This window comes from Haliotis rubra, unplaced genomic scaffold (assembly GCF_003918875.1).
Source record: "Haliotis rubra isolate DU_JTF1 unplaced genomic scaffold, ASM391887v1 Scf148, whole genome shotgun sequence".
NCBI classification, from domain to species: domain Eukaryota; kingdom Metazoa; phylum Mollusca; class Gastropoda; order Lepetellida; family Haliotidae; genus Haliotis; species Haliotis rubra.
This window is the reverse complement of record NW_025765425.1, coordinates 1,649,210-1,676,270: the sequence shown is the minus strand read 5'-3', so window position 1 is coordinate 1,676,270 and position 27,061 is coordinate 1,649,210. Positions and strand designations below refer to the sequence as shown.

At 38.8% G+C, this 27,061-nt stretch overlaps 1 protein-coding gene across 6 annotated transcripts in view; it reads left to right on the top strand.

Moving 5' to 3' along the window:
- Positions 1-27,061, top strand: part of LOC124269845 (formin-binding protein 1-like) — an 88,097-nt gene that overhangs the window by 5,509 nt on the left and 55,527 nt on the right. For 4 of the 6 annotated variants that reach the window (XM_046704885.1, XM_046704886.1, XM_046704888.1 and 1 more), the window contains exon 2: positions 21,658-21,773. In XM_046704885.1, coding sequence (XP_046560841.1) covers positions 21,658-21,773 — 116 coding nt within the window. Of the gene's footprint in view, positions 1-17,802; positions 17,898-18,274; positions 18,312-21,657; positions 21,778-27,061 lie in introns of those variants that run through there. The other 2 variants (XM_046704887.1, XM_046704891.1) reach the window with 2 other exon arrangements.

Sequence of the window (27,061 nt, the reverse complement as noted above, 5' to 3'; positions counted from 1 at the left end):
AGTGAGTATGGTAGGTTACTATAGTTACAGATTTTGTTTTGTAGTGTTATCTAAACAACACTAACCTATATCTTCATTGTACATGGTTTCCTTTGGGATGCCATGCACATCAAATCTTTGGTAAATGTGATGAATGAATTCATGTCTTTTTGAATTTCTTAGAAGTTAGAATGGCCAATTGTCTGAAGTACTGTGTCAGTGTCAAGTAGTTGTGCAGGGTTGTATGTGGCAGTAACCTAGGATTGTGAGTTCTAGTCCTTATATTTATACATTAGTGGTAAACATATGAGACCTGTGTGACTAGGGGCTTTCCTTCAACATCAAGCTGACACTGTGATGTAAAAGGAACAATAATGATAATGTTCAAATTGGCTCACTCACTCACTCATTCACTCGGTAGAAATGATCAATGAATGTGCAAGATTTTGTCACTTTGTTTACTGTGATGCTAAACATGGCAAATGATTTGCATCCCAAACACATGACCAATGTTTATCAGTTAGCCTGACAGTAGTGTTACCAAATTTGGGTTTGGGGTCAATAGATATATGGAAAGGACAGTGGAAGATGAGATGATGTCAACAATAGCCCCACCTGTACATCACCTTATCACTGTGTTCATACATGAATAAGTCATCACACCAGTCCTGCTGCCAACAGATAAAAGTGTATTTATCACTGACCTTAGACTAACAACTAGTCTCTGAAATTAACATATTTTACAGAAAAAACTGTTCATAATAATAAATATAATATAATGTAAAAGAGCGCTGAGACTTACTTGGGAAACTTGGGACTTGCCACACAATCTAGACTTGCATGGGCTTTCTTGGATATGTTTGCTTCAGGGTTTGTATGACAGATTACACCGACCTCCATACATAGAATTTCATACACCATTTAGGGTGCAGGGGTTGTACTTCTTTGCAGAGTTGTCTCCCTTAGCCATGCCAGGATCTAATGGTCTTTTGTTTGATTCCCAGATTTGTCCAAATTCTGATGATCTGCCACTGCCATACCCATGGTCTCAGGTTTCTCTTAACATAGTACATGTTAAGAGCTGCATTATTACAATTCCTAATGAATAGTGATGATAAATTATTGTACATCTTTTTTTTCAATTTCAGCTAATTGAAAAGTCTAAATTTGCCAAAACTTCTAGTTTTGTTTTTGTCAGACTCTTGAACAGCTAGAAAATAAACGACCTTACAATGACACTAGTCTGATGCCCCTTTGATCTAATTGATTTCGGGCTAGTAAGCTTGGCATATAGATTATGGACCTTTTGGATGATGAAGTTCTTGGCCAGGACTATCAAAAGATAGTCCTGTTGTTTATTTTTTGAAAACTACTTTCGTTAATAAGGCATTACATCTTGTTAAAGGCAAAATTGATTCATGAATACATAAAATTTATTTTATGTATATAATGTTATGGTCCTCATAATGTTATTTGTGATAATTGAGAATGGCTGAACACTGGTGAAACAGATGTTTCTGCTTCATTCCACTCAGGTGTTGGTTGGGGGGATCTCCCCATGCAACATGTTGAGTGATATGGCTGGAACTGGTTTCGATCATAGCTGGGTCAGATTGTCCTCCTATTGATTCTTGGAGTCCTTGTAATACTACAACGCTTGACTCCAGATAATATACTTGTGAAGTTTAATTGATTACTGCTCAGCTTCAAACAGCTTGATCGTGACAGGATGTTTTAGAATTTAGCCTAGAACTGTCTCAGCATAGTTTGTAAGCTATGACATTCCTGGTTTTCTCTGGAAAGATTCTGAAACATAAGCATGATTGGGAATATAATGTAATTGATACACTGGGACCAAAATAGATAACTCTGTCGAGTGTAGAATCACCATCTTGATGGAATATTGTGATGTTGCTGTACACTTGCTTTTTCGTTGCTGAAATATGATGTGGAAACTGCTGGAAACTGGTGCTTTTCTTCTTTTTCGTTTTGTTTTGAATATCATTAACTGGCCCAAAACTAGTTGTGAAAAGGTTAATTTTGTATATTGGGAGGGAGGGACACACACACACACACACACACACACACACACACACACACACACACACACACACACACACACACACACACACACACACACACACACACACACACACACACACACACACACGAACGCGAGACATGTCTTAAACTTGCAGCTAACAGGACAGTCACACAATATTGAAAATGGGCATAGTTATTGCACCAGGTCTATCCACAAATGCAAGCTCTTAATGCTACATGAAATCTCTTGTAGAATGAAAGTCATCATGATAAAACCTGATCTGAGTTTTCAGAGCAAATATAGATGATAGAAATGTGGATTATTTGACCAAATGCAGAGAATTATATGGGTTGGCACTAAGTGAAAATATTCTGTAGGCAAAGGATTTTCTTTTTCTTTTGGAAAATTGTTAGCAGCTCTGATTCTCCTTTTGGAAACTTCGATAGAAGTTTTAACTTTTGAGTATTCATTGATGAACTCGAATGCATATTCTGGAGCTGGTGTATGATATTTTGTGAATGAATCATTGAATATCTAGCCATCAAAAGTAGCCATTGTAGAGTCATTAGAACAGGTGTATTATCCTCCATCTTTGAGTGAAGGAGATATTATTATGTTGGCATGATGAAGTTTCAAGGTGTTACTTGTAAATGTTTTCAAGGAGATGCCTCCTCTTATTCCGTCACTCTACACCTGGGCAGGGTAGATTGTCCAAGTTTATGTACAGCGTAAACGTAGGAAGCTTTGTTATACTTCTGAAAATGGGATATGGCATTGAACTGTATACATTCAACTGACACTACTTTTCAAACTCTCCAGGTGTTTGCTTCTCTTTTATCTCAGCCATTTAAGTGGGCCAGGCTAAGACAGGGCAGTGTAAAACTGACATACTATTTGCCATTGAGGAGTATATCAATTTGCACGAACATACTTAATGGTGGTTGACCTATAGATTGTGTTTACTTAGTGGATCAAGTGTGGGATTTGCTGTTGAAATGATATCCAAACACAAACTTTACATGACCCAAGACTTTGCTGAATAAGTTTGTGTTCCGTATAATTATATCATCATATGTATAAGGTCCTTTTCAAGTTCATCTGAGAGAAACATTGATATCAGTTAACACTCACAAGTGTGAACACAGCGTAAACTAGGTACAAATCACCATTGCAACAGCTCTATGTTTATGGTTATGCCAATATTTAGAAAGGGTGTTTTTGAAATTATGATTCACAGAAGGCAACATATGTGTCACAGCTGTAAGTGTTTGGGGCTATACCATGTTTTAAAAATATCTAGACAGGGTGTTTAAAAAATATGATTCACGGCGGAAATTGTGTCACAGCCATAATTACAATAGGATGTTTGAGGAAATATGTTGTTCGTAAGGCTGGATCGTTTGTTTATATTGCACATGGAAGGTTTCAGGGTAATGACTCAGAAGGAGCATAAGGGTTTACATCATGGATGTGAATCAAGACTTATTAAGCCAACAAAAGTAGAATTCAGTGATGTCATAATTTGTGAATTGTTTCAGTGTATCTGCAGGATATAAGGTATTGCGGTTAGGTTATTCATGATTATGATGAGGTACTTTGTCATGTACAATTGTTTATTTGAATGGCATTACTAATTTCCTCTAGAGTATGTGTCTTGTAAGTCAAGTATTAAGATACTTAACTGTTGAATAGGTTATGTCAAATACTCACATCTATTGTCTGTGGAAATGAGTACAAAGGGAAGAAATATATAGACACTGCTTTTACGGCGGGTAGGAGTGTGTCCATTTCAAGTGCAATCATTTTGGAACCAATTTTTTTACTTGTTTAGGTTGGTTCAGATCAGGTTGAAGGAAGGGAAACATAAATTAACTACTAAATATGATTTGTTTATAATCAATGTTTGGCCTTGTAGTTATAGTATTTCTCCATCCTGTCAAATGTGAGATGGGTTACAGTTTTCTTTCATCTTTATCACGAGTGTTGTCCAGTTTGTTTGCAAACTCACTCACTCACTCACTCACTCAGAAATAATGGAATACATAGAGACGGTGATACATTTGCATGATGCTTATACAACAGGGAGGCCATGTAACATCCAACACAACTCACTCACTCACTCACTCACTCACTCACTGAAACCTAGTCTGTCTCATAGACCCAAATATTTAATAAGAATTGAATACAAGTCAAGTGTAGAATTAATTCTTTAGTGTTGATTAAGTATTGTTCTGGGATTCATTTGAATTTTATTGCGTATATAGTGGAAATGTAATTCTTAAAAAGATATCTTTATTTCTGGAGGGGTAGCTTAGTGGTTAAAGCGTATGCTCGTTACGCCGAAGACCCGGGTTCGATTCCCCACATGGGTACAATGTGTAAAGCCCATTTCTGGTGTCCCCTGCCGTGATATTGCTGGAATATTGCTAAAAGTGGCGTAAAACCATACCCACTCACGTTATTTCTGGAGCTACATATCAATACATAATACTACCTACAAAGACAATAGGCTGGGGGAGTTATTATGATAGTTGACTGTTGATGCTACAGGTTGAGTCGGTGATGTAATTCCTGACCAACTAGTGATGATACAGTTGACTTTGCCCTGTAGATACTGTTGATACTACTGGTGACAGGAGGACTGACTGAGTTTGGTTTTACGCCCCTTTTAGCAATATTCCAGCAACATCACGGCGGCGGACACCAGAAATAGGCTTCACAGATTGTGCCCATGTGGGGATTCGAACCCGGGTCGGCGGTGTGACGAGCCAACGCTTTAACCATTAGGCTACCCCACCGCCCCGGTGACAGGAGGACTACTTGGAACATTACCATATCAACTTAACAAACGAAGAATATTCACTGTTTCTGGTTGAAGTGAATGGACTACCAAGTTCATCTTTAATATCAGTCTGTGATTGCTCTTGTGGTTACTTGTTTTCTCATAAATATACCTCTGAGTAGGGATGCGGACTCCAAGTCATGCTTATCTACTTAAAACATTAGCCACGAGAAGCTCCTCGTTTCCTTGTCATTAATTATTGAGCGATGGAGCATGTTAGCTGTTATGTCCCATGGGAAAGTAAGTGACTTTGATGATCAACTTCCTATTTATTGTGTAGCCAGAGGGGCTCACCTGAGCTGATCTCAGAAGTGGTATAATTATTTTTACACCTGACTTGGTGTGAGTTTGATGCAAGGGACTTACTGGACACTTTACCATTGTGGAATAGTGAAAAAGACCCTTCATTCTTCTGATTCATGTTTTTTTGCATGGCAAATTTAAACAGCTGAGGACGAATTCGTAGAATTATATTGGGCTTTAATATTCCAAATTTATTCTGGAATATCTGCCAGGTCAGCAGGAATTAATGACAGTTTGAATGTCAACTGGAGACATCCAGAAATCCTTTTTAGATTGTTGCTCAGTCTGAGACAGTTGGTTTGTAGAAACAGTGACCAAGAATCAAGTTTGCTTATCTGTGTGTTTGGTAAGGAAGACTGTTTAATTGGGCATGGTCCTGGTTGTATTTGTCGTCTCTGTGTAAGTACGTAGTCCCACTTGGCCAGTTTGCCTTGTAAGCACTGCCGTTGACTTGCGATGGAGTGTCCCACAAGAAGACCCTCGGCTTGGATGCTTGCACCAGCAAAGATGCAAAATTTAGTAGACATGATGGTAACATCTGTTACTCCACCTCCAGAACTGGGTTCAAACCCAATGGTTGACTGTGTGTTGCATTTCAAGGTAAGTCAGTCATACACTGTTAGACAGAATGAACGTGACTTATTCTGGTCTCTTTACTTATTTAAGATTTTGTGATGGTTCCATCTGATTAATATTTTTGAAATTATGATTATTGTAAAAGCAGTGAGTTATGGTTATTGTAAAAGCAGTTTTTCCAGGTGGTCATATTTGTGGATACATGTTCACTCCATCAGCCAGGGCTGGTGTTACCAGATGCCATGATGTATGGGTGGGGGGTTTGAGCATGTTCTCAGTTGATCTTAGTTTCAAATCATTATTATTGGTTTGTATTACAAGGGTGTGTGCACATTAAATGAAACACCGAGAACAAGCAGAGTTGGTCTTAGTTAACGCTCATCACGTACTGCACGTGCATTTGTTTCACTGTTCCAACTACTGCGCTTACCCCCTTGTAATACAAACCAATAATAGCGATTTGAATCTATGATCGTTTGTTAAACAACTTTTATCCTAAGTTGAATAAAATTCTGAGATTCAAATGTTCAATTGGCAAGGTAAAATTATCAGGATTCGCAATCTTAATTTCACTTTATTTGATTTACTTTCTCGTTTAAAGTGAAATTCATCGGTACGTTTTCACTGCAAACAGACTATAGAGGGGTAGAACTATAAAACCAACATAAGTCCATGTGCATCGACACATATCCCCACGCAAATTACAATATCAGTCTGATAACCTCGAGACATTAAACCCCATTCCACCTCACCATCTTGGAAAGGGTTGAAGTCCACCTTCTAAGTAACAAGTCCTATTTGTTTGATTTATCAACAAGCATGGCTTTGTGCAAACAAATGTCTTTGTATGACCTCCTGTAGGATTTTTGTTCATCTCCACTATCGATCGTTGTAGATCTATATCCATCCAAGAACCATATATACCCTTCTAGACTAATGCTTAGTCCCTGAATATATATCATTTTTAAGGTCACGATCGATACATTATCGCGATGACGCACATAATTTTCGCCTTTTCATAGCATTACCTTACGGGCAACGTATGTCATTTCGCTGATTGGTCCATCAAAATAGTCTAGCCAATCACAAAAGCTTAATTTTGATAGTAACAAATAAACCCATTTAAAATGAAAAGGAGCCCAAGTGAGTTGGGAGTTTCAACCTGATGAAATGTAGACTTGCTTCTTTTAGGACTTTAGCATTGCAGGGAGGGCTAGACATTGGGGAAAATCATGTGGTTCAGGGACTGTGAGACAGACTAATACCCTTCAAGATACTTATTTGTCTTTAGGTCAACAGATCAGGGACACCATATGGAACATACAACTTTGGGCATTGGACAACATTTTTATGATTTTTCAGTTTGTGAAAGATTATTCTCTTTTGTGTCAATACCTGTTTTGACATGAATGTTCAGGGCATTTTTGGTATAGTAAATTTCCGAGAATGTGAAACCCTGCCCCAAAACATGACTTGGTTGTTGAGGAAAGTTGCACAGAAGGACATGAAACTTCACATTTCCGGATAAGAGTTTTCCAAATTGTTTATGAATGTCAGCAGGTCTTTACAGACTTAAATAGATTCGTGAATATCCGTGTTAGAGTTGGTCATCAGTAACCCATGCTTGTCGTAAGAGGTGACTAACAGGATTGAGTGGTCAGGCTCGCTGACTTGGTTGACACATAGGGCTCGAAAAATTCAAAAATCTGTACTCGTCCTGCAGGGCGGTTAATATGAACTTTCCACTCGTGCTTCTAAAACTGTACTTGCCCTATAGATCATGCAACACAATGAATGTAAATTTAAATTATTTTATTTCAAAATGTTTGCTTGGAATAAAACTAAAATAAACATTACTTACTTTGTCTTCTGTACAAAATGTTTGTTCAATCTAATTTTCAGTTTAGTGTGCGTGGTAAAATATATCAAGTATATTATCTAACCTGGAAATTACCTATGTATAGTAATACAAACAAATATCATCACCCAACAGAAAAGTTGACTACGATAAACGATGAGTAATAACAAGCAGAGAATTTCCTACTATTTAAAAAGCTTATTCTGATTTTACAGCAGTAACATTCATATTGTGATGATTTTTCTCATTGGTCAGTTCATTATGGCAGCCACGATATTCGAAGCATTTAGAATACAAAACCACGCTGCATGATATCTGTTAAAAATGGATACCAAATAGGACAAGCAAATTATGTTTTTCACTTGCCCGAAACAAATTTTACACGTCAATATGAGCGGACGAGTGGAATTTTCGAGCCTGCAGATGCCATTGTTTCCCAATTGCATAGATCAAAGCTCATGCTGTTGATCACTGGATTGTCTGGTCCACACTGGATTATTTACCAACTGCGGCCATAAAGCTGGAATATATATATCAAAAACAGAGTTAAATAATGTTTTGAGCTACAGACTGGTACAGATACAAGCCTGACATGACCACAAGTGCTGGATAACAAAACTTTCATTTGTGCTCAACATGATTTCGAACTTCATGATAAACATTGTGAAATTAGATGAAGAGAACTTGTTAACTGTGACATGACATGTCTGTTAACATGCTAAACAACAGTTTTATAATACATTAATTCAATGTTTGCGTATCAGTATCTTATCTCTGGATCGTAAAATATAGTTTTACTGGTGGTTATAGGGAAGTATTTGTACAATGTCTTGTTCTGTTTGCCTGCTTGTCTGCCAGCAGTATGGCATATATGCTTGTCAATATTGTGTTTGTTTGTTTGCTGTTCTATGCTGCACTCAGCAGCTGTCCACCAATATGATTGTGGTCTGTATATAAGTTAATCTGGACCATACAATCTGGTGACTGACATCTCTAGGATCCATCTAAGTAATTTCAATATGATGACTTGCTTCAACCAAGTCGGTTGGCCTGACCCCTACAAGCATTATGACGCTTACAACAAGTATGGGTTGCTGAAGAAGTTCTTGCATGGATGAATTTTAGCATTTTCGAGTCATTTGGATCTCTCGTCCTTTGCAAATTTTGTCTGAGACCCTAGGACAGGAGACTCAATAATCTGCTGATAAGGTTCCAATTTGGATACATGGATTCTTCAGACTGTCTTGGATCCAGGTCATTACCTCTTTCCAAAGCAACCATGTTCAGTGGTTCGATATCCAGAATTGTCCTACCTAAAGACAATAGTCAGTATAAAGCATCCGAGGGCCAATAGGGAGTCCGTTTTAAAGAGCAGTGCAGGATTTCAACCAATAATTATTCATGTCAGTCTTGACATGGTAAAGATGTGCTCAGTACGAAACCATCTCTTGTGTCAGATGCTGGACAAGAGTCTCTGTGACCCAGGAATGAGACATGAATGAGTTCGCATGTTTGAGTTCAAGTCAGGGAAGTCTAGCCCTCGTGTTGACTGACCATGATTCCCGATTAGCCACACAAACCGAACAAAAACAAAGTTTCATCTTCACCTTGTGTTTTTGATCGTTGACACAGATCACGTTCTGCTTTCATTTCGGGATGGGGAAGCGACTTCCCTGTCACTATAACACTGTGTAGCTGAAGTGTGACATTTCGCTTCCTTCCCAACATAGTGACTCCAGGCTCTCCTTCACACCCGAGAGGCTGTGATTCATCAGGTCTTTTGAATGGAGATAGATACTATTAGCCTGGTGACTGGTCATACCAGTGTAGGTTAAGTGCAACATTGTGATGCTTCTAAAAGAATTTTCTTAGATAGATATTAATCTTGGTATGTATTCTGATATTCCTTGGTCAAAGTAGGTCATGTTATTACACTTTTTCGCTGAAAGTCCAATTAGTATTGGGAATCTGAATGGATTTTATCTTCCAGTTTGATAAATAGCCCTCATGTTACTCGTATCTTGTGTAGATGTCCAAAGTTATGTAAGGCAAGAGCATTTAGTTGCTTGTTTTGACCAAAGTGAAAATGAAATAATGATTAAAATGCTAAATCTGAAATTTTATTATTATATTTGCCCAAGCAATATAATTAGGAAATCAGTTACTTCACATCAAAGCATTGCTAATGCTACCTCTAAGTTGTTTCATTTTCGGGACTGACATTTATAGTTAGTCTACATGGCCTGGACATCTCTTTAGTCATGCTCTCTCCGAGGGTCTGTATCCCAGACCCAGAGAATAAATATAAAAAAGTCTTAACTCAACATTAGAAGGATTTGACAAGTCGAGATTGCATCCGCTCTAAGAAATAATGTATTGTTCTGGGCTCCATTTGGATTTTACTGTTTATTTAGTAAATATGTATATTTTTAAATATAAATTCATTTCTTTGAGTAAATATTTTAGTCATGCAGACATCTTGTTATAATTTCTTTTAAAATACCATGAGCAATGAGATGATTATTCATTCAATAGTCTGAGCACATTTTATGTGCTGGTTGACCCTGGAAGTCTGAGTCTGTAGAATTCAATCAGACGTATCAAATCAGCTCTAAAACATATTTTGTTTACCTATTCCTTGTTTGGAGTAGCAGAGTCTTAGAGACAAATTATTTCCTCCCATAGCAATTTGTTGCTGTTATGTTAACTTGATACAGCTGTTTTATGTAGAAAGTGACGCCAACAATCTCTGCTATGTACATGCTAGTACCGATACCTTTATGACATACGACAGGTTGGTATTGACAGATGTGTCACTGTTACGTGATCACTGTGTACATGCTAGTACCGAAACCTTTATGACATACGACAGGTTGGTATTGACAGATGTGTCACTGTTACGTGATCATTGTGTACATGCTAGTACGGAAACCTTTATGACATACGACAGGTCGGTATTGACAGACTGTATAACGCTGTTACGTGATCATTGTGTTTGTTTGGATGTGAGGGATGTTACTACCCAATACCGACTGTGCCAGTTGTTACACTGAGGAATTGCTGGAATGAGAGACGGAGGAGAAAGCATACAGCACAACATTATTAATGTCAACATGGCGCGCCTTGGCTTATAAACCCCTGGCACTTGGCTTATGGTTTAAGAATGTGACATTCTGCATCCCTGATGCAGTTGCCCATTGTTTTGGGGTTTATTCATCATCCGACAGCCTGAGATCAAACCACACATTTGCTGTTTGTGCTCATATTCAAATCAATAACGTGTCTTTTACAATGTTTTACAATGAAAACAAATGACTCTATTGTTGAGCACTTATGAAAATAATGAAATCATATTGACAGACAATCAATAATGTTGAAATGAAATGCAGTTACCTGAACGGATGACCTGATCATGTGGCTAATTGTTTCTTGAGGCTGTCTAGCAATAATACAATGTTAACATGGTTACGTATTTAAAATAGCGATGTAACAATACGGTATTGTATCATGACACATTCAATACATTACACTGATGTAAAAACGCATGTGCAAAATAACAGAAACTGTTCAAGAACCACTTTATGCCGATTCTTTAGTATTTCCTAGTTGGGACATTCGTCCTTGTTTCCCCAAACTCCTGTCTTTGTCCCCAACATTTTTGCTGTCTGAAATAAAAACATGTGATTCAGGTTTGTGATTTACCTACAGAAAGGAAATAATATGAACTCATCGTATCATAATGCCTCATTTGTGAAACTTCATGTTTATTTCTTCTCATTCTTCATGGCTGTATATTTGTAGAAGAGGCCACATAATCTGGTCTTTCCACACTGACTGTCAGTGAGACCTGTCATAGATCCACTGACAACACTTGAAGAATGTACAATCTTTGATCTACAAGATCTAGGGAGAATGTCACCTTGATATATTAATTCTAGCTGATAACATGCCTCTGCTTATTATTGGTATTATTATGGAAAGCACTTTTACCAGCACTCACATGGGTGATAATTAAAGTGTCATTAATCATGAATTTCACCTGAGACAAAGTATACCTTCAGTATGACAGACTGGGCACATGTCTATAGTCTCCATGGTATTGTCTAAACTATGATGATTAGACCAGAATAGTATTGATAGAAACAGGCAAGTACATTTACTTGATAGAAACAGGCAAGTACATTTGAAATTAAAATGAGCCCATGTTAGATGGGGATTTCCTGAACCTGAGTTCATTGCCGAACCATGAATACAAAATAAGGGCTGGGTTGGAGGTAACGTGTAGAGATTGAGGTACTGTGAGACAGACTATGGAAGATCTAATCTTGCTTCATTTAGGGCTATAACATTTCCATAAGGATGTGGTAGAAGGGAAAATATAGAGCTTCAGCATGTTCATGAAGAGGGGAATCTAAGGTTGTTTTCTTTCTGGCTGTAGCATTACAACGGGCTGGGTGAAGGAAGGGAGAGAGAGCATAATGGTTCAGGGACTGTGATATACACAGTGTAGATGTACTGTGAATGACACTTGTGACAATAGCCGGATGCAGGAAGTAAATGATGCAACACTGAAAGTAACAAGTAGCTTGAACATGCTCCATCACTATCTTCCTTGACTGTTGGGGATGCTTGTGAGATGTAGGAATATTCTAAACTCATTTGATTGACAATGATTCATGGACACATGTACCAGTCATTCTTGTCACTTGTAGTTTCCATGTACAGGAAATGAAAACAGTGGTTGAAAGGTTATCAATAATGAAGAGAGTTTAGAATTTATCCTGTTGGAGTGAAAGGCATTTGATTTGACATTGTCCTGAAGAGGTTGAAAAACTTCAATGTTGAGAATTGATCGCCATTTTCTAGGGCCTGAGTATTCGTCACTATTGTCAGTGTTTGTGATCATGGTAGTTTTACCACCAGTTGCTAGCTGGGATTCCATCAAACCAGAAAAAAATAACCTGCGATTTCTGCCAAGTTGTGCATGCAGTGGGACGACTGAGGTGCATTCTTCATGTGAGGAGGCAACCCTGCTGTGGAGTAATGGCTGCTGCCTCCAGTGTGTGGTAGTATCTGTAGGCATGGGGAGGCAGTGTGCTGGTATCTGTAGGCAGGTAGTAACTGTGTGGTAGTATCTGTAGGCACAGGGCAGGCATGTTGTAGCAGAGTGCTGGTATCTGTAGGCACATGTAAGGCATGGCACAGGCAGCAGTAGCAAAGTTCTGGTATCTGTAGCAGGTTTTTGTAGGCATCTGTAGGCAGGTTGTATCTGTAGGCACATGGCAGGCATGTTGTAGCAGAGTGCTGGTATCTGTAGGCAGGTTGTATATGTAGGCAGATGGCAGGCATGTTGTAGCAGTGTGCTGGTATCTGTAGTAGGCAGGTAGTAACTGTGTGGTTGTATATGTAGGCACAGGCAGGCATGGTGTGGCAGAGTGCTGGTATCTGTAGGCAGGTAGTAACTATGGTTGTATATGTAGGCACAGGGCAGGCATTTTATAGCAGAGTGTGGTATCTGTAGGCAGGTAGTAACACTGGTGATATCTGTAGGTATGGGGGCAGTGGGGTAGCCTAGTGGTTAAAGCGTTGGCTCATCACTCCGAAGACCCAGGTTCGATTCCCCACATGGGCACAATGTTTGAAGCCTATTCCTGGTGTCCCCTGCCGTGGTATGGCTCTATCAGAATGACCTATGTCCGTCAGTGCTAGGAAAAAACAATGGTATCTTAACGCTTATTTTATTTATACACAGCTTAAAAAAATAGGGTTGACACCTAGAATTCAAGGGTTTTGCTGCTGTGAATACACGTCTCTGAATATGTTTAATTTTTATAGAAACACAACATTTATATATTTATATAAATTGTATATATTCATTGCCAGGCCTAATGAAAACATAGGTTCATTGGTTAGTGAGACAGTCTACTGCTGTGAAATGCAGTATAAAATTGTGAAATATTGGTCAGACCTATCTTAAATCCAACCTTCTCCTTTACGCACACTTCTGCTGCTAGCCAATATTTTAACTTCGTTTTCATCTTCAGCTGTAGACTAGACCACTGAAATATTGATGCTGAGTTAGGACTTGGATTCCTTGTACTGCTAAATCATGGATTCAATCAGACAGGATGAAAATAAATATCATTACAGTAATGAGAAATGCTTCACAAATGTCAAATAATTCACACCAAGATGTTTGTTCATTAATGATCAGATTGATCTTTGTATTTGAATTTACACGTTATGGAAATATTTACCTGGAAACTATTCATATGAACTGTCCGATAATGGCATTACTCACAACTATTTCATCACCATCAAAACACAATTCTCAATGCATTCTATGACGGGGTGTCTATATGGCCCGTCAATATGAAAATTAGAGAGGCATTGATTTTCCACCAGAAGCCACAAGTGGACTGTTTCATCAGTTCGAGAGACATTTGGTGGGCATGTGTTGTTGCTTGAGTCACATGGGTGTCATGGCTGTCACATGGGTGTACTGAGAGAGGGAGTGTTCGGGCTGTTTTGTACAAGGAGCAGGGGACCACGGCATTGTTCTACTCCCTGTAACAGGCTGTCCGGCACATTGAGACCAGTCATTAATAGCTTCAAGAACACAAGGCTCAATTTTACTTTGGTGTCACTTGCAGTGTTATGTTAGGAAAGGGCTGTGTGTTGCAATATATTCTGAAACTGGTATTGCATATATTGGGAGCCAAAGTGTTTTGACAGTGATTGGCACTGACTGTACATGCAGATATTTCCTTAACACACTAACACACTGTCAGAGTCAGCATTGTCAGATGTAGGAGTTTTGTAGTTATGGAAACAGGGGAGATAACTTTTAGGGGAAAGTCACGAAAGATTAGAAATTCTTGTAATATAATTTCACCCTATATACTGGAATACACACACACAATATTTCAATAAATATTGTCTGAAAATCATACTTCTGTACACCTGTACATCAGTAATACTCTGGTGTCATAGTTTTAAATTGATGTAATTCTGTAGTGGTTTAAGGCTAACTGGAATACCGCGTAGAACAGGCTGACTTGTCTCAGTGTGTAGTAATCACATTACTGTAAGAAATAGATTATTATCCATGACTTCAACCTGCTTTGTTACGTTTAGAGATCTTATTGATATGCTTTTCAAAGGCTATTTTACCAGCACAGTCGTGTTCACATACAAGGATGGTATGGTATCCAGTCCTGTCAATCTAAGTGGGCTAGAACATAGTGTCAGATTTCCAGTCACATGCTATGGCATGACAATCATTTAACTTCAAACTGGTTTCCTTTAGGCATTAAAATATTACTTTGCTGTATCAGTATAGTCGTTCGAGAAACCTAATGTTGAACACCCTTGTCTTTAAGTCTGTTGGAGGGGCAGTGGGTTGCCTTGTGGTTAAAGCGTTTGCTCATCAAACCCATGGTCTGATTCCCCACATGGTTGCAATGTGTGAAGCCTATTTCTGGTGTCACCTCTGCGATATTGCTGGAATATTGCTAAAAGCGGCGTAAAACTACTCACTCACTCACTCACTCTCTCAAAGTGTAAATAATAAAGTCTGAACCAGAAAATCCAGTGATCAACAGCATGAGCATTGATCTACACAATTGGGATACAATGATGTGTCAACCAAGTCAGCGAGCCTGACTACCCGATCCCGTTATTCGCCTCTCACGACAACTTGGCGGACAAGCATGGGTTACTGAAGGACAATTCTAACCCGGACCTTCACGTGTAGCTGAAGGATAAAACCTCATTTGTGATCACGACATGGTGTCCAATTGTATATTGCCCGAAGCTATCACTCACTCATTCACTCACTCACTCACTCACTCACTCACTCACTCACTCACTCACTCACTCACTCACTCACTCACTCACTCACTCACTCACTCACTCACTCACTCACTCACTCACTCACTCACTCACTCACTCACCTGGTCCAGAGTCCATTATTTACACACCTCGATCATGTATCTTAGTGTGTGTTACCTGGAAAGAGTAGTTCTTGCTTAAAAAGAGACTTTGATGAACCTGTTGAATGAAGAATATACAGTTCAAACTACAACAAGACGACATGCTATCTGATCTCTAAGATACCTATACATTCCATTACCAATGGAATTGTTGTTATGGGCCTATTTCATCTCTTGAATTAATTTAAAGCTAACCTGGTGGGATTTCATGGACTGGAGCCTGTATAGTGAGTGCTTGTCATTCATCGCTTAATGTTGTATTACACAATCAGTTTCAGTCCTGAAACATGCCAGAAATGTTAACTGTTGTTCTGTGAATAAATGGTGCAGCAATCAATACAACAGCCATAGAGCCAGTCATGTGCTTGTCATACAGCTGGAGAATATTCCACTTCCATGTTCATAATAGGGCATTCATTCTGTTTGTAGTACGAGTCACAGTATGATTGTGTATCAGATATTTTATGTACAGTCATTGTGGTTATTAGAAAATGTGCTTTTTGGTAAAAGGATTATATTACTTCATACCAGAGTCCATTTGAAACAGAACTTACAGAATTGAAATATTATTCATCCCAGTATTGTTCTTTATTTTAATTGTGGTACCAAAAATGATTTTTGAAAAGCTATTAAAGCAATTCAGTATTGGGTGCATATAACAGTACTTGTTCAGCTTCTTGAAGGCTACAGGGCGGTGGGGTAGCCTAGTGGTTAAAGCGTTGGCTCGTCACGCCGAAGACCAGAGATTCAGAACCTGAACCTGGGGAAATCTAGACTTGCTTCATTTAGGGCTTTAGATTTGCAGGGAGGTCTAGGCTGTAGGGGGGCGGTGGGGTAGCCTAATGGTTAAAGCGTTGGCTCATCACGCCGAAGACCCGGGTTCGAATCCCCACATGGGTACAATGTGTGAAGCCCATTTCTGGTGTCCCCCGCCATGATATTGCTGGAATATTGCTAAAAGCGGCGTAAAACCAAACTCAGTCACTCAGTCTGTCTAGGTTGTAGGGGAAATAATGTGGTTCAGTGACTGTGAGAAAGGCTAGCTGGTCCTGAGAGGTAACTAAAAGAATCTAGTGGTTTGTCCCACTGTCATTCCAATTGCAGATTGATGTTCATAACATCAATTGGCTGATCGTCTTGTACAGACTTGATTGTTTACAAACATGTCATTTAGCTTGAATATAGCCGAGTGAATTGTTAACTGATAATTTGATAAAAAGATGATGTTACAGCATCCTCACATCCATTTGTATTCAGTAGTTGAAATAGACTCATCCAATTTGAAATAATTTTGTTTGACTACAGACATTAACCACTGCCACTGTCTGTAATTTCATCTGTTATCATTGATACCTCGATATTCATATACAGGGTGCCGTTTCGCTATTTACAACCTGCACTGGTGCATGTTAACAATGGCTGGTGCAGGTTACCTTCAGTAACAAATCGCACCTGGTGCAGGTAACATAATCCACCAGCATTTTATAGCTGTCACCGTGTGTTTTAATTGGGAAGTAAGTGACTGGAAGTATGTAATACGTTTCTCACCGCTTGACTTGTTACAGCATGAACATTTGTGTAAATTACTTAAGTAGCAGTAATCATATAATTGAGATTTATGATTAAAGGTAATGCAAAGTCGAATCATTTATCACTAATCATCATGGGTCAGGTTCTGTTGAATGTATCTGATACTGAGTACTTGTTATGAAAATTGCCAAACAAATATTTACGTTACTTTTTAGAAGTGACATTAACTTATGGTGCAACCAAAATTTTGATGGTGCAGCCAAACCTACAAGCCATGTTGCACTCGGTGCAGGTACTGAAAAAAACCCAACCAAAATCATGCCCTGATATAGCAGTACCTGTTAACAGAATGCCTGCTACCCTCTCTGTGATCAAGGAAGACTTGTAAGTTCTCAAAGGCCTTGCTTCAATCTTGTCTAATCTGAGTGTAAGATGACATAGATACTGATCATCCCCAGAGATTCCAGTTCAGAGATCAGGCATTAAGTTCCCCTGTCTGACTCAAGCTCTGCATGTTAAATCAAATTATCTGTGGTGTATCAGACATTGGCAAGTCTACAGCCAGTCAGCTATAAGGAAATATAAAGTTCATTTCTATATTAAACAACTTTGAAGAGGAAGTATTTCCTTGTTGTAATCATTAGTGAGAAAGCTGCGTCCATGGTGTGCACTTGTGGAAGGGATGCTTCTCTGCAGAAGAGGGAGATCACGGGCTTGTGTCGGAACTATAAGAGCCTAGTGTAGCGAGGGGATTGGTGGACTGTTATGATTGTAGGGTTAAAGGTTTGTTAAACTTTCAGTATACAGACAATCCCATGGAGGAAGTAAATGATTTATACAATATTGTATACAATTTGCATTTAGCATGTAAGGCTTTTATCACAAGTCTATTCAAATGTTTTTCAGAACTAGTTTTATCTTATGTAAATATTTTGTTGAAATTTTCAACATTATTTGACTTTTTTTGTGGTCCTGCACTGAAAATATCATTTCCTCTCAATTAATTAGTTTATACTGAGTACCAATAATTAAGTCATTAGAGTACAGTGTATAACAAGGAAGATGGGATAAGTTCTTGCTGAAGGATTTCAAAACAGGCACAGTGGATTTTGTGTGATTTTGGTTTGATAAGATCTTCTGCCATCTAGGTGGATTGTTCTTAAAGACATGAAGCTACTTAACCAGGTAAGCATGGTATCATTGTTCTTATAATAAAACTAGCCAAGATCAACAGATGGAAATAATCCTGAGAATAATGTTTCTGAAAATATGGAACACGAACAGGTTTTCCTTGTATTGAAGCTGAATTCATTTCCTGTTTATTCTGAAGTGTTCAGTCACTATGTATTGGGAAATGTGTATATTGAATAAGGCTCTGTAAATAGACACCCTGCCTTAATGACTATCTCTGTCACAGTACACACGCACATGCACACACATACACACACATTCTCTCTCTTTTTATTTTACTTTTTTTCTCTCACACAGACAGACAGACAGAGCACTGCCCAAATAATGCAGTTTCATGTATGCCTTATGGGGCGGTGGGGTAGCCTAGTGGTTAAAGCGTTGGCTCGTCACGCCGAAGACCCGGGTTCGATTCCCCACATTGGCACAATGTGTTAAGCCCATTTCTGGTGTCCCCCGCCGTGATATTGCTGGAATATTGCTAAAAGCGGCGTAAAACTAAAACTCAGTCAGTCAGTATGCCTTATGCCTTTTTGAGAACTTATCAGCTTTTTCTGTTTTGAGTAATACTGGTATTTTCCATATCACATAGCAGGAAATGCAAGTGGGAAAGGTTTAAACTTTCCATCATTATGATAGTCCCCAAGGTTGATTGCTACTTTGTTTGGCTTTTTGCCAGTTGAAATAAGTGATAGCCTTCTTTTTGCTGAAAGTCTGTAGCTCAGTTTCCCTCTTTTTGTACATGTATATAGGGTAGTTTAATAGTGACATTTTAAGAGGGTTAATTCGTTTTTAGTGCTGTGAAAACCATGATTTATGATCGGATCATCTAAGCCATCAAATAAATCATTCAGTTTCAGGACTAAACCAGCAGGAACATTGCCGACTGTTTCAGTAACATTCTCTCTGTCCACAGATCTTATATGTAGTAGAAGTTGGATAATGTTTTGACTTTTTTTTCTCCAAGTACTTCGTAGTAAGTAGTAAATAAATGTTATCAGGAAGAAAACTATCCCAGAACTGAAGACAAAAATTCAAATGGCTGGGCTCGATTTAAGGGAATGAATCTTACTTGCACCCAGTGCAACCTATTGCAATCACCTTGTTGCACCAAACAAAAACAGGTTGCACATGCTGCTCAATATAAAATCTTATATAATGCTTGAGTTTTGGTATTGACGGTTTAGAACATTATTATAACAAAAGAAATGTGGGTCTGATAAGATTACTTATGTTACCTGCTAAACTTTCATGAACATCAAAGTCCTTCAGTCACTGTTCATGCAGTAATCAGAGTCACTGTTCCAAGTCACTTTCTTATCATTCTGTTTTCCAGCTGAAGTCTGTGTACTTTGAACACAAAATATTAACATGCACTGGGTGCAGGTTGATATACATAAGAGGTTGCATTTAGCAGTTTCAGGTTGCACCAGTGCAAGTTCTAAATGCTTAAATTGAACCCTGATTGGGTATTTTAAGACATTTCCTCTGCTACCTACTTTTCATCCTCGATAATCTCCATGGTATATTTGATAAATCTCCACTAAGTAGATATTTATTGAAACGTGTACCCTGGAGATTAACAAGGATGCCTACTTTTTACCTTTTGACTTTTTGCTTAATTTCGACACAGTACTGTTAAGTTAATACATTGTACACCATACACCATACTTGTACTGGAGTCCAGTGTTTAGCTGGACCATGTGGAAACTCAGTGGGTTCCTGTTCAGCTTGGTCATGTACTGGTTCCAAGCTGTCTCCTTATACAAATTGACCTTATTGTCCTTATGTAATGTCTTGGAGGAAACATGTCCTAGAACAACGTCACAAGATAAACATCCGGGTCTGCATGTAACAACAGACTTGACCTTCCTGTGGTAATATAAGATATATTTCTTGGTGCAGAGGAAGTTCAATGTTGTATTTGTATTCTTTCTTAAACAGTAGAAGCCCTTGTTTCAGTGTGTGGAGTTATGTCTCTTGGTTGAAGCAGGATTGAATGACAGTGGATCTTGAATCTGAGATTTGACTGATCATCATCCTAGACCTGTTTAACCATGTGTATGATCATGGGATTAACCATTCCTGAGAAAACCTGTGTCACTTCGGGTATGCTTTCCATGATTTAAACCATTGGAACTTTTAACCCCAAACGTTGGCGACCTGCATGATTTCTTCCCACATGATGGCGTGGTTTAACTGGAATACTATTTAACGTGATGTTAAACCCAACTCACTCACTCATAGTAAAGCTTGCTCTTAGTTAGCCTAGTGGTTAAAGTGTCTGCTTGTCACACTGAAGACCTGGGTTCAATTCCCCACATGGGCACCATGTGTGGAGCTCATTTTCTGGTGTCCCCCGCCATGATATTGCTTGATATTGCTAAAAGTGGTGCAAAACCATACTCATTCACTCACTCACTTAGTTATGTTTCTGAAGTACAGTTTGAAGCAGTTTTAAACCAAACTCTCTCACTTAAGTGAGATGGATACAGTTATCTTATGATGTGATAATCTCCTACAGAATGGATAAAGTCTGAGAACTTTACAATCCGATGCCACCTGTCACTTTAGAAATACTCATTGGTATTGATGATTATTATTTTGTAGATTTGTACAGCACAACTTCACGTATCACTTCCAGCATGCTTTGCCATAATAGGTGAAAAAATAGTCTTTATAGATCATCCCTGTGGGGAGCTTGTCATAGGTACCAGATTCTCGGAGAATTGGGTTATCACAGTGTGGTTCATTACTCTGTACCCAGTGAGTAGGAGTAGCCTAGTGGTTAAACCATTTGCTCGTCAGCGCCGAAGACACGGGTTTGATTCCCCACATGGGTACAATGTGTGAAGCCCATTTCTGGTGTCCCCAGCCGTGATATTGCTGGAATATTGCTAAAAGCCACGTAAAACTTAACTCACTCATTCACTGTACCCAGTGACATGGATCATGAACATGACTTAAAACGGACCATGATCCAGCTGGAATATTGTTGACTGCTTCACTAACATTTTCTCTGTCCACAATTCCAAGATGTAAGAGTTGGCTAATGTCTGAATGAATGTTTCACTGGTTGCCCAGGTAACTGAGGTTTACCAGGAACCAATGATTATTGTCTCCGTACCAGATTCACTCTACTTCAGGTTCTAGGTATCTCAGCATCAAACCTGCTGTTGGGCTCCACCAATGTTTTAAACATCAGAAACCTGAATCACTTACAGTGTCTCCCTTACAATACTGACATGCTGTGATCTGACAGAAATACTGTTAAACCGAACTGACTCACTCACTTCATGGTCTCCTGTTGATTCTGTGACTTACTGTGTATTCTGTGTTTCAGGATCAGTATGACAACGTTTCGCTGCACACGTTGAAAGGAATAGAGTTCTGTGAGAAGTATACTCACTTCTTGAAGGAAAGATGTAATGTGGAAATGGAATATGCGAGAAACCTCAAGTAAGTACTGCCTTTTTTTGCAGACATTGACTAGACTAGACTAGACTCAGGTTTATTTTCAGCCTTGTGGTATCATCCTAGTCTCTCATACAGACCCTGAAGCAAATATATCCAAGAAATCCCACGCAAGTCTAGAAAATGTGGAAAGTCTACATTTCCACAGCTTGTCTCAGGGCTCCTTTTCATTATATTTTATTTTTTTCACTATGAGCTTTTTTTCTGTAAAATATGTTCATTTCAGAGACTAGTTGTTAGTCTTGTATCATCCCTTATTATTAATCTATTAACCATGAACAATTTTAGGCCTAACCTAAACACTGTCATCAGCCAGAAGCAATTCGCTCACCTTCCTGGGGCAAGGGAGTTCACCGATTTTAAAATACCTGTATCTATCTAACTGGAATTTGTGGTTTGATCGTAGCGCCAGTGGATATTATGAGTTATGTCCTTCCTACTGGCCAATCAGATTTCACCTCATATGTTACCTGTCCTTGCTTCATACAAGATATCAAGACCTACATTGTAATGAAATGAGACTCACCCCACGAGGTTCATCAAATTACTTCAGCACCTTCATTAAAGACATGGAACTGTCTGGAAAACATCTGTCGGCACCATGACATTAGTATGACAGTACACACATGTGCAAATCCTGCCAGAGCTACAGATAACATTTTGGGTCATTGAGTTATGTACTCGCTTGTGCTCATCTCAATTGGGTATCCTAATTTTCCTTTGAGTAACCAAATAAATTGTACCCTCCTCATTCAAACTCAATTGGGTATTTCGTCATTTTCCATTAATTGTAAAAATATAATGACGTTTAAATGTTATTTATATTGGATCTGTAATATGAGAAACTATAAGAAAGACTGCATGTTGCCTAGTTCATGTGTTGAAATAGAACCTCTCAATGTACCTCAGTTATTTTATCTATGCACCTGTACGCAAACAAAGATTTGACATTTTTGTGTGTACACATGCAAGATCAAATATATTGAGTATTTACAAAAAATCAAGCGTACTTGTACGCAACAGGCTTGGTAAGAATTGAGTTTTCACATAAATGTTTGCGTAATTTACGCAGATACGCAGCTTATCTGTACCTCTGCCTGCAATCAGTTGAAAGCTGCATGCTAGTTGATGAACTGGATGTCAGTTTCCCTATCCAATTTTGATTGGACTATACATAGATTTATTAGTTCAGCCAAAACATAACTCTAAAATTTCAGCCTAATTCGGCAAGGGTGGAAACTGAACTTTGATAGTCCATTGTGTCCATTGACTTGAAAATGCAGTTCGCAGTGCAGTGTCATACTCTGAGCATGATAGAAACCTGTGATTGTTGGTTTCACCCTCAGTTCACCGTGATTATGTTACTGGGTTTGTCAGCATCAAACTGGTGCTCATTGGTTTCACCAAAGTCCTAAATGTCTGATACCTGCATCAAGTCCCACTCTCCCACATCAAACTGACATGACTGGACTTAATTGGAATACTGTGCCAGTATTAACTGGAATACTGTTCATAGGGGCGTGAACCCAACCCACTCCTTCACTCACTCAAGGCAATTTGTCAGGGACATTTTACTTTGTTTCTCATGCTCAGAAATGTTCTCGTCCTTTGTCATGATTATCACTCTCACTCACTCACTCACTCACTCACTCACTCACTCACTCACTCACTCACTCACTCACTCACTCACTCACTCACTCACTCACTCACTTTCACTCACTCACTCACTCGCTTTCGACTGCCTCCGTGGTGTAGTGGTTAGAGCGTCCCCGCCCAGAGCGAGCCGGAAAGTCACGGGTTCTATCCCCGACCGCGTCATACCAAAAGGCGTTAAAATATGGTACTTGTTGGTCCCTGCCTGGCGCTCAGCATTAATGGGTACAACATGGACTGGTCGGCTCGGAGTCAGTATAATGTGTCTGAGTGGGGTATTCATGCTTCACTGCGGCATGGTATCTCAGTGGGCTAGCACTATAAAACCAGCTTCAGTCTGGGCTAGTACAAGCAGCCGCACATACACATACACACGCATGCACGTCATATGAGCTCAAATATTCTCAAGCACGACGTTAAACCCCATATCACATCACCTCACTCATTCACTCACTCACTCAAAGTGATAGTGTAGTTCCCCACACTCTTTGGTAAAGCTAAGGATGGCTGCCATCAGCCTTTGTTTCTCAACTGACCTAACACAAATCTAGATCAAGTGTCACAAATCAGGCCAGTACTGTGTGCAACCATGTAGCTGTGTTTTAGCTGATAACTTTGACAAATATTGATGTATTTCTATCAAATTCATCTAGCAGACGTCATATTTAAACTCTGGTCAAGTTCAATAGTCACCCAAATTGGTCAATATTGAGGTCACACATTACACACATGACTGAGGCTAAAACAGATATGATACTTGATGCTTGATGTTAGCTTTGACAAGACCAGTGTCAGGGAAACTCCTATCCTCTATTGCAATGTATAAAGATGGGTAAAGTACGAGGCTGCCAAGTCTGTAAATACGATCAGGGGTTCAAAAATCCCACCACCCGATGCCCGGGACAAGTCAGTTTTCATTTCGGCAATCAAATAATGGTATCTTACTTGTCTGTGGGCTACTAGATAATTTCCTCTTATGGTTTCAAACTGCAAATAAACTTGGATTTAATTTCATATCTGCTCAAAATGTAGCTATTAAATTTTGCAATGATAATAAGGTAGAGTTGTCTTTCTTTGCTATTTCCACTTTTCAATAAATAGTCCTGTAAACATTAAGTTGTGTTAACATCAAATACCATGTTGATTTATTCTTTCATAATTACATGATCATGATTATGTCGTAAAATCAGGGCAAGTCGAAAATTAGTCAGGACAAGTTACTTTCTTAAAGTCACTTGCACTGTGGCAAGAGGCTTTTTAAAAAACATTTGAACCCCTGACGATGATGTTGTCGTTGTTATGATGGCTTTAATATCTCATCACTCACACCAAATTTGTAAGTCCTATAAAATGTTTGGTGCTCATGGTTAGATATTGTACACATCTTGTTGTAAACATATATTTGTTTTAAAGTGTTAGATGATGTCTTGCATGTGTACGTTCATGTTATATGGAACAGGGTTAACTAATTTAGTGTAACTAATTTGCAATTTGGTGTAATAGTTACAATTATGAGCCCAGGAATGTGCGATTGCTCTTTTACATCTCTAATCTTTTTTTCACCAAATATAGTACATTATGTTTATTACCAGGCAACAGATATACCAAACTGGGTCTGTTTTTATGGGGGTTTTTTGGTCTCAGCCACATGCTGTATATTTCAGTTGAAATGCATATAACAAACAATGGTTAGGCCAAATGAAAAAAATGTTGTGGTTCCGATTACACCTTTTTAAAATTTAGGGTAGGTAGGAAGGATTTCTTTCTACATTTGTTTTTAGAAGTAAGGTACAAACTAATAGCACATTCATCAATATTTAATTGTTTATTCAATCAAGCTGGCGGCCATCATGTTGACTTTCTCAATCAGAATTACCCCGATGTCCATCGGCGCCGGGCAAAACAATGGTATCTATTCATACCACTTAAAAAAAAATAGGGTCGGCATCAGAATTCAAGGGTCGGTCCGGGTAATCAAAACCACAACATTTATTTTTAGGCCTCATAACAAATCTAAAATGAGTGGTTCCTTTTGAGTTGGTTTTAACTAGTGCACTGTAATTCCGTGCAAAATATCACCGAGAGTTAATGCGTCATGACATGGAACATTCTGCTGTGGGACTATATACTGACGAATGAGAGTCATGCTTTCAACTGACATCATGTTAATGTATGCATCACTCAGTGAACTGATCTCTGATCAAGCGTGACTTGAAGCTTCAACAGGTGTTTCCCTTGCGTCTAGACCTAGCATGTCTTTCACATGAAATATTGCTTTTCACCAATCTGATTGCTCCAAATGTTAAATCAGGTTTGGTATATCTGAACATGGTTAAGAAGATCATGCATAAGCTGAAAGTGTTTAGTGAATGTTTGAATGAGTTGTATTCAGTTCTTGATCTCTGTAATGAGATTCCAGTACTTAATACCAGAAGTGGCAGTCTCTCCATCCAGAGTTTCAGTTGTGAAGAGCTATTTCCGTGACTTGCATAGCTTAAAAAATGGTGCCTTTGTTAATAAGCTTGTCTGTCTGTCTGTCTGTCTGTCTGTCTGTCTGTCTCATTGTTTACACATTCAAAAGGGACAATGGGGTAGCCTAGTGGTTAAAGCATTTGCTCATCATGTTGTAGACCTTGGTTCGAGTGAGTTTAGTTTGACTCTGCACTCAGCAATATTCCAGCTGTATGGCGGACCCTGGTTTGATTCCCCACATGGATACAATGTGTGAAGCCCATTACTGATGGTCTTTCCCCCCCCCCCCCTTGATGCTGGAATATTGTGATAGTGCCATAAAACTAAACTCACTCACTCACTCACTCAAATATGCATAACATGTCATTTATTGACATAGAGTTATAATAATGTAGTGCCCTTGATATGTATGTTTTAGGCATTACTTGTCTCACCTGTGTTGTAAACACTGTCTGACATTCTGTGTGCCTGTGTGCTTGTTTAAATCAGTGTGTGTGTGTGTTTGCATGCCTGCATGCCTGTGTATTTGGCGAATCAAACTGTATTCCTTCATGAATTCAATTTGTTATTCGTGATCACTTGAATCAAATATTCAATAATACAAAAAGAGTATTTTTATTTGATTTTGAATTTTGCCTAAGTGAGATGTAAAAAGTGGAATATATCGAAGCCAGACAACAGTAACTTCTGATATTTGTGGTACTTGTATTTGTTACCCTGTGCATGTGCGTGTGTTGATGTGAATTTGTGAGTTTTTGCAAGCTGAAGCTTGAAGCGTGTGCCTGCGTGCATGCAAGAGTGCATGCATGTGCATGTGTGGGTGTGAAGGTGAAGAAGATGGTGTTTTCGTAAGTGTGTTTATGGGGATGTTGACTTGACTGAATGTTTGCAAGCATGAGTTGAATAAGGAAGTAATAAGTGTATTGGAGAAAGGTGATACGCTGTTGAATATTCATGCATTTGTGTTTATCTTCCCTATTGGAAATGTGGAAGGTCAAAGTACAGACTGTTCGTGCAAGTGTCTGATTATTACACCTAAGTCTGAGGTTTGAATCTCATTGTGGGATCAATGTGTATAGCCTGTTTCTAGCATCCACCACTGTGATTAGGTTTGAATATAGCTGAGAGCAGTATCATGGAATAATTAT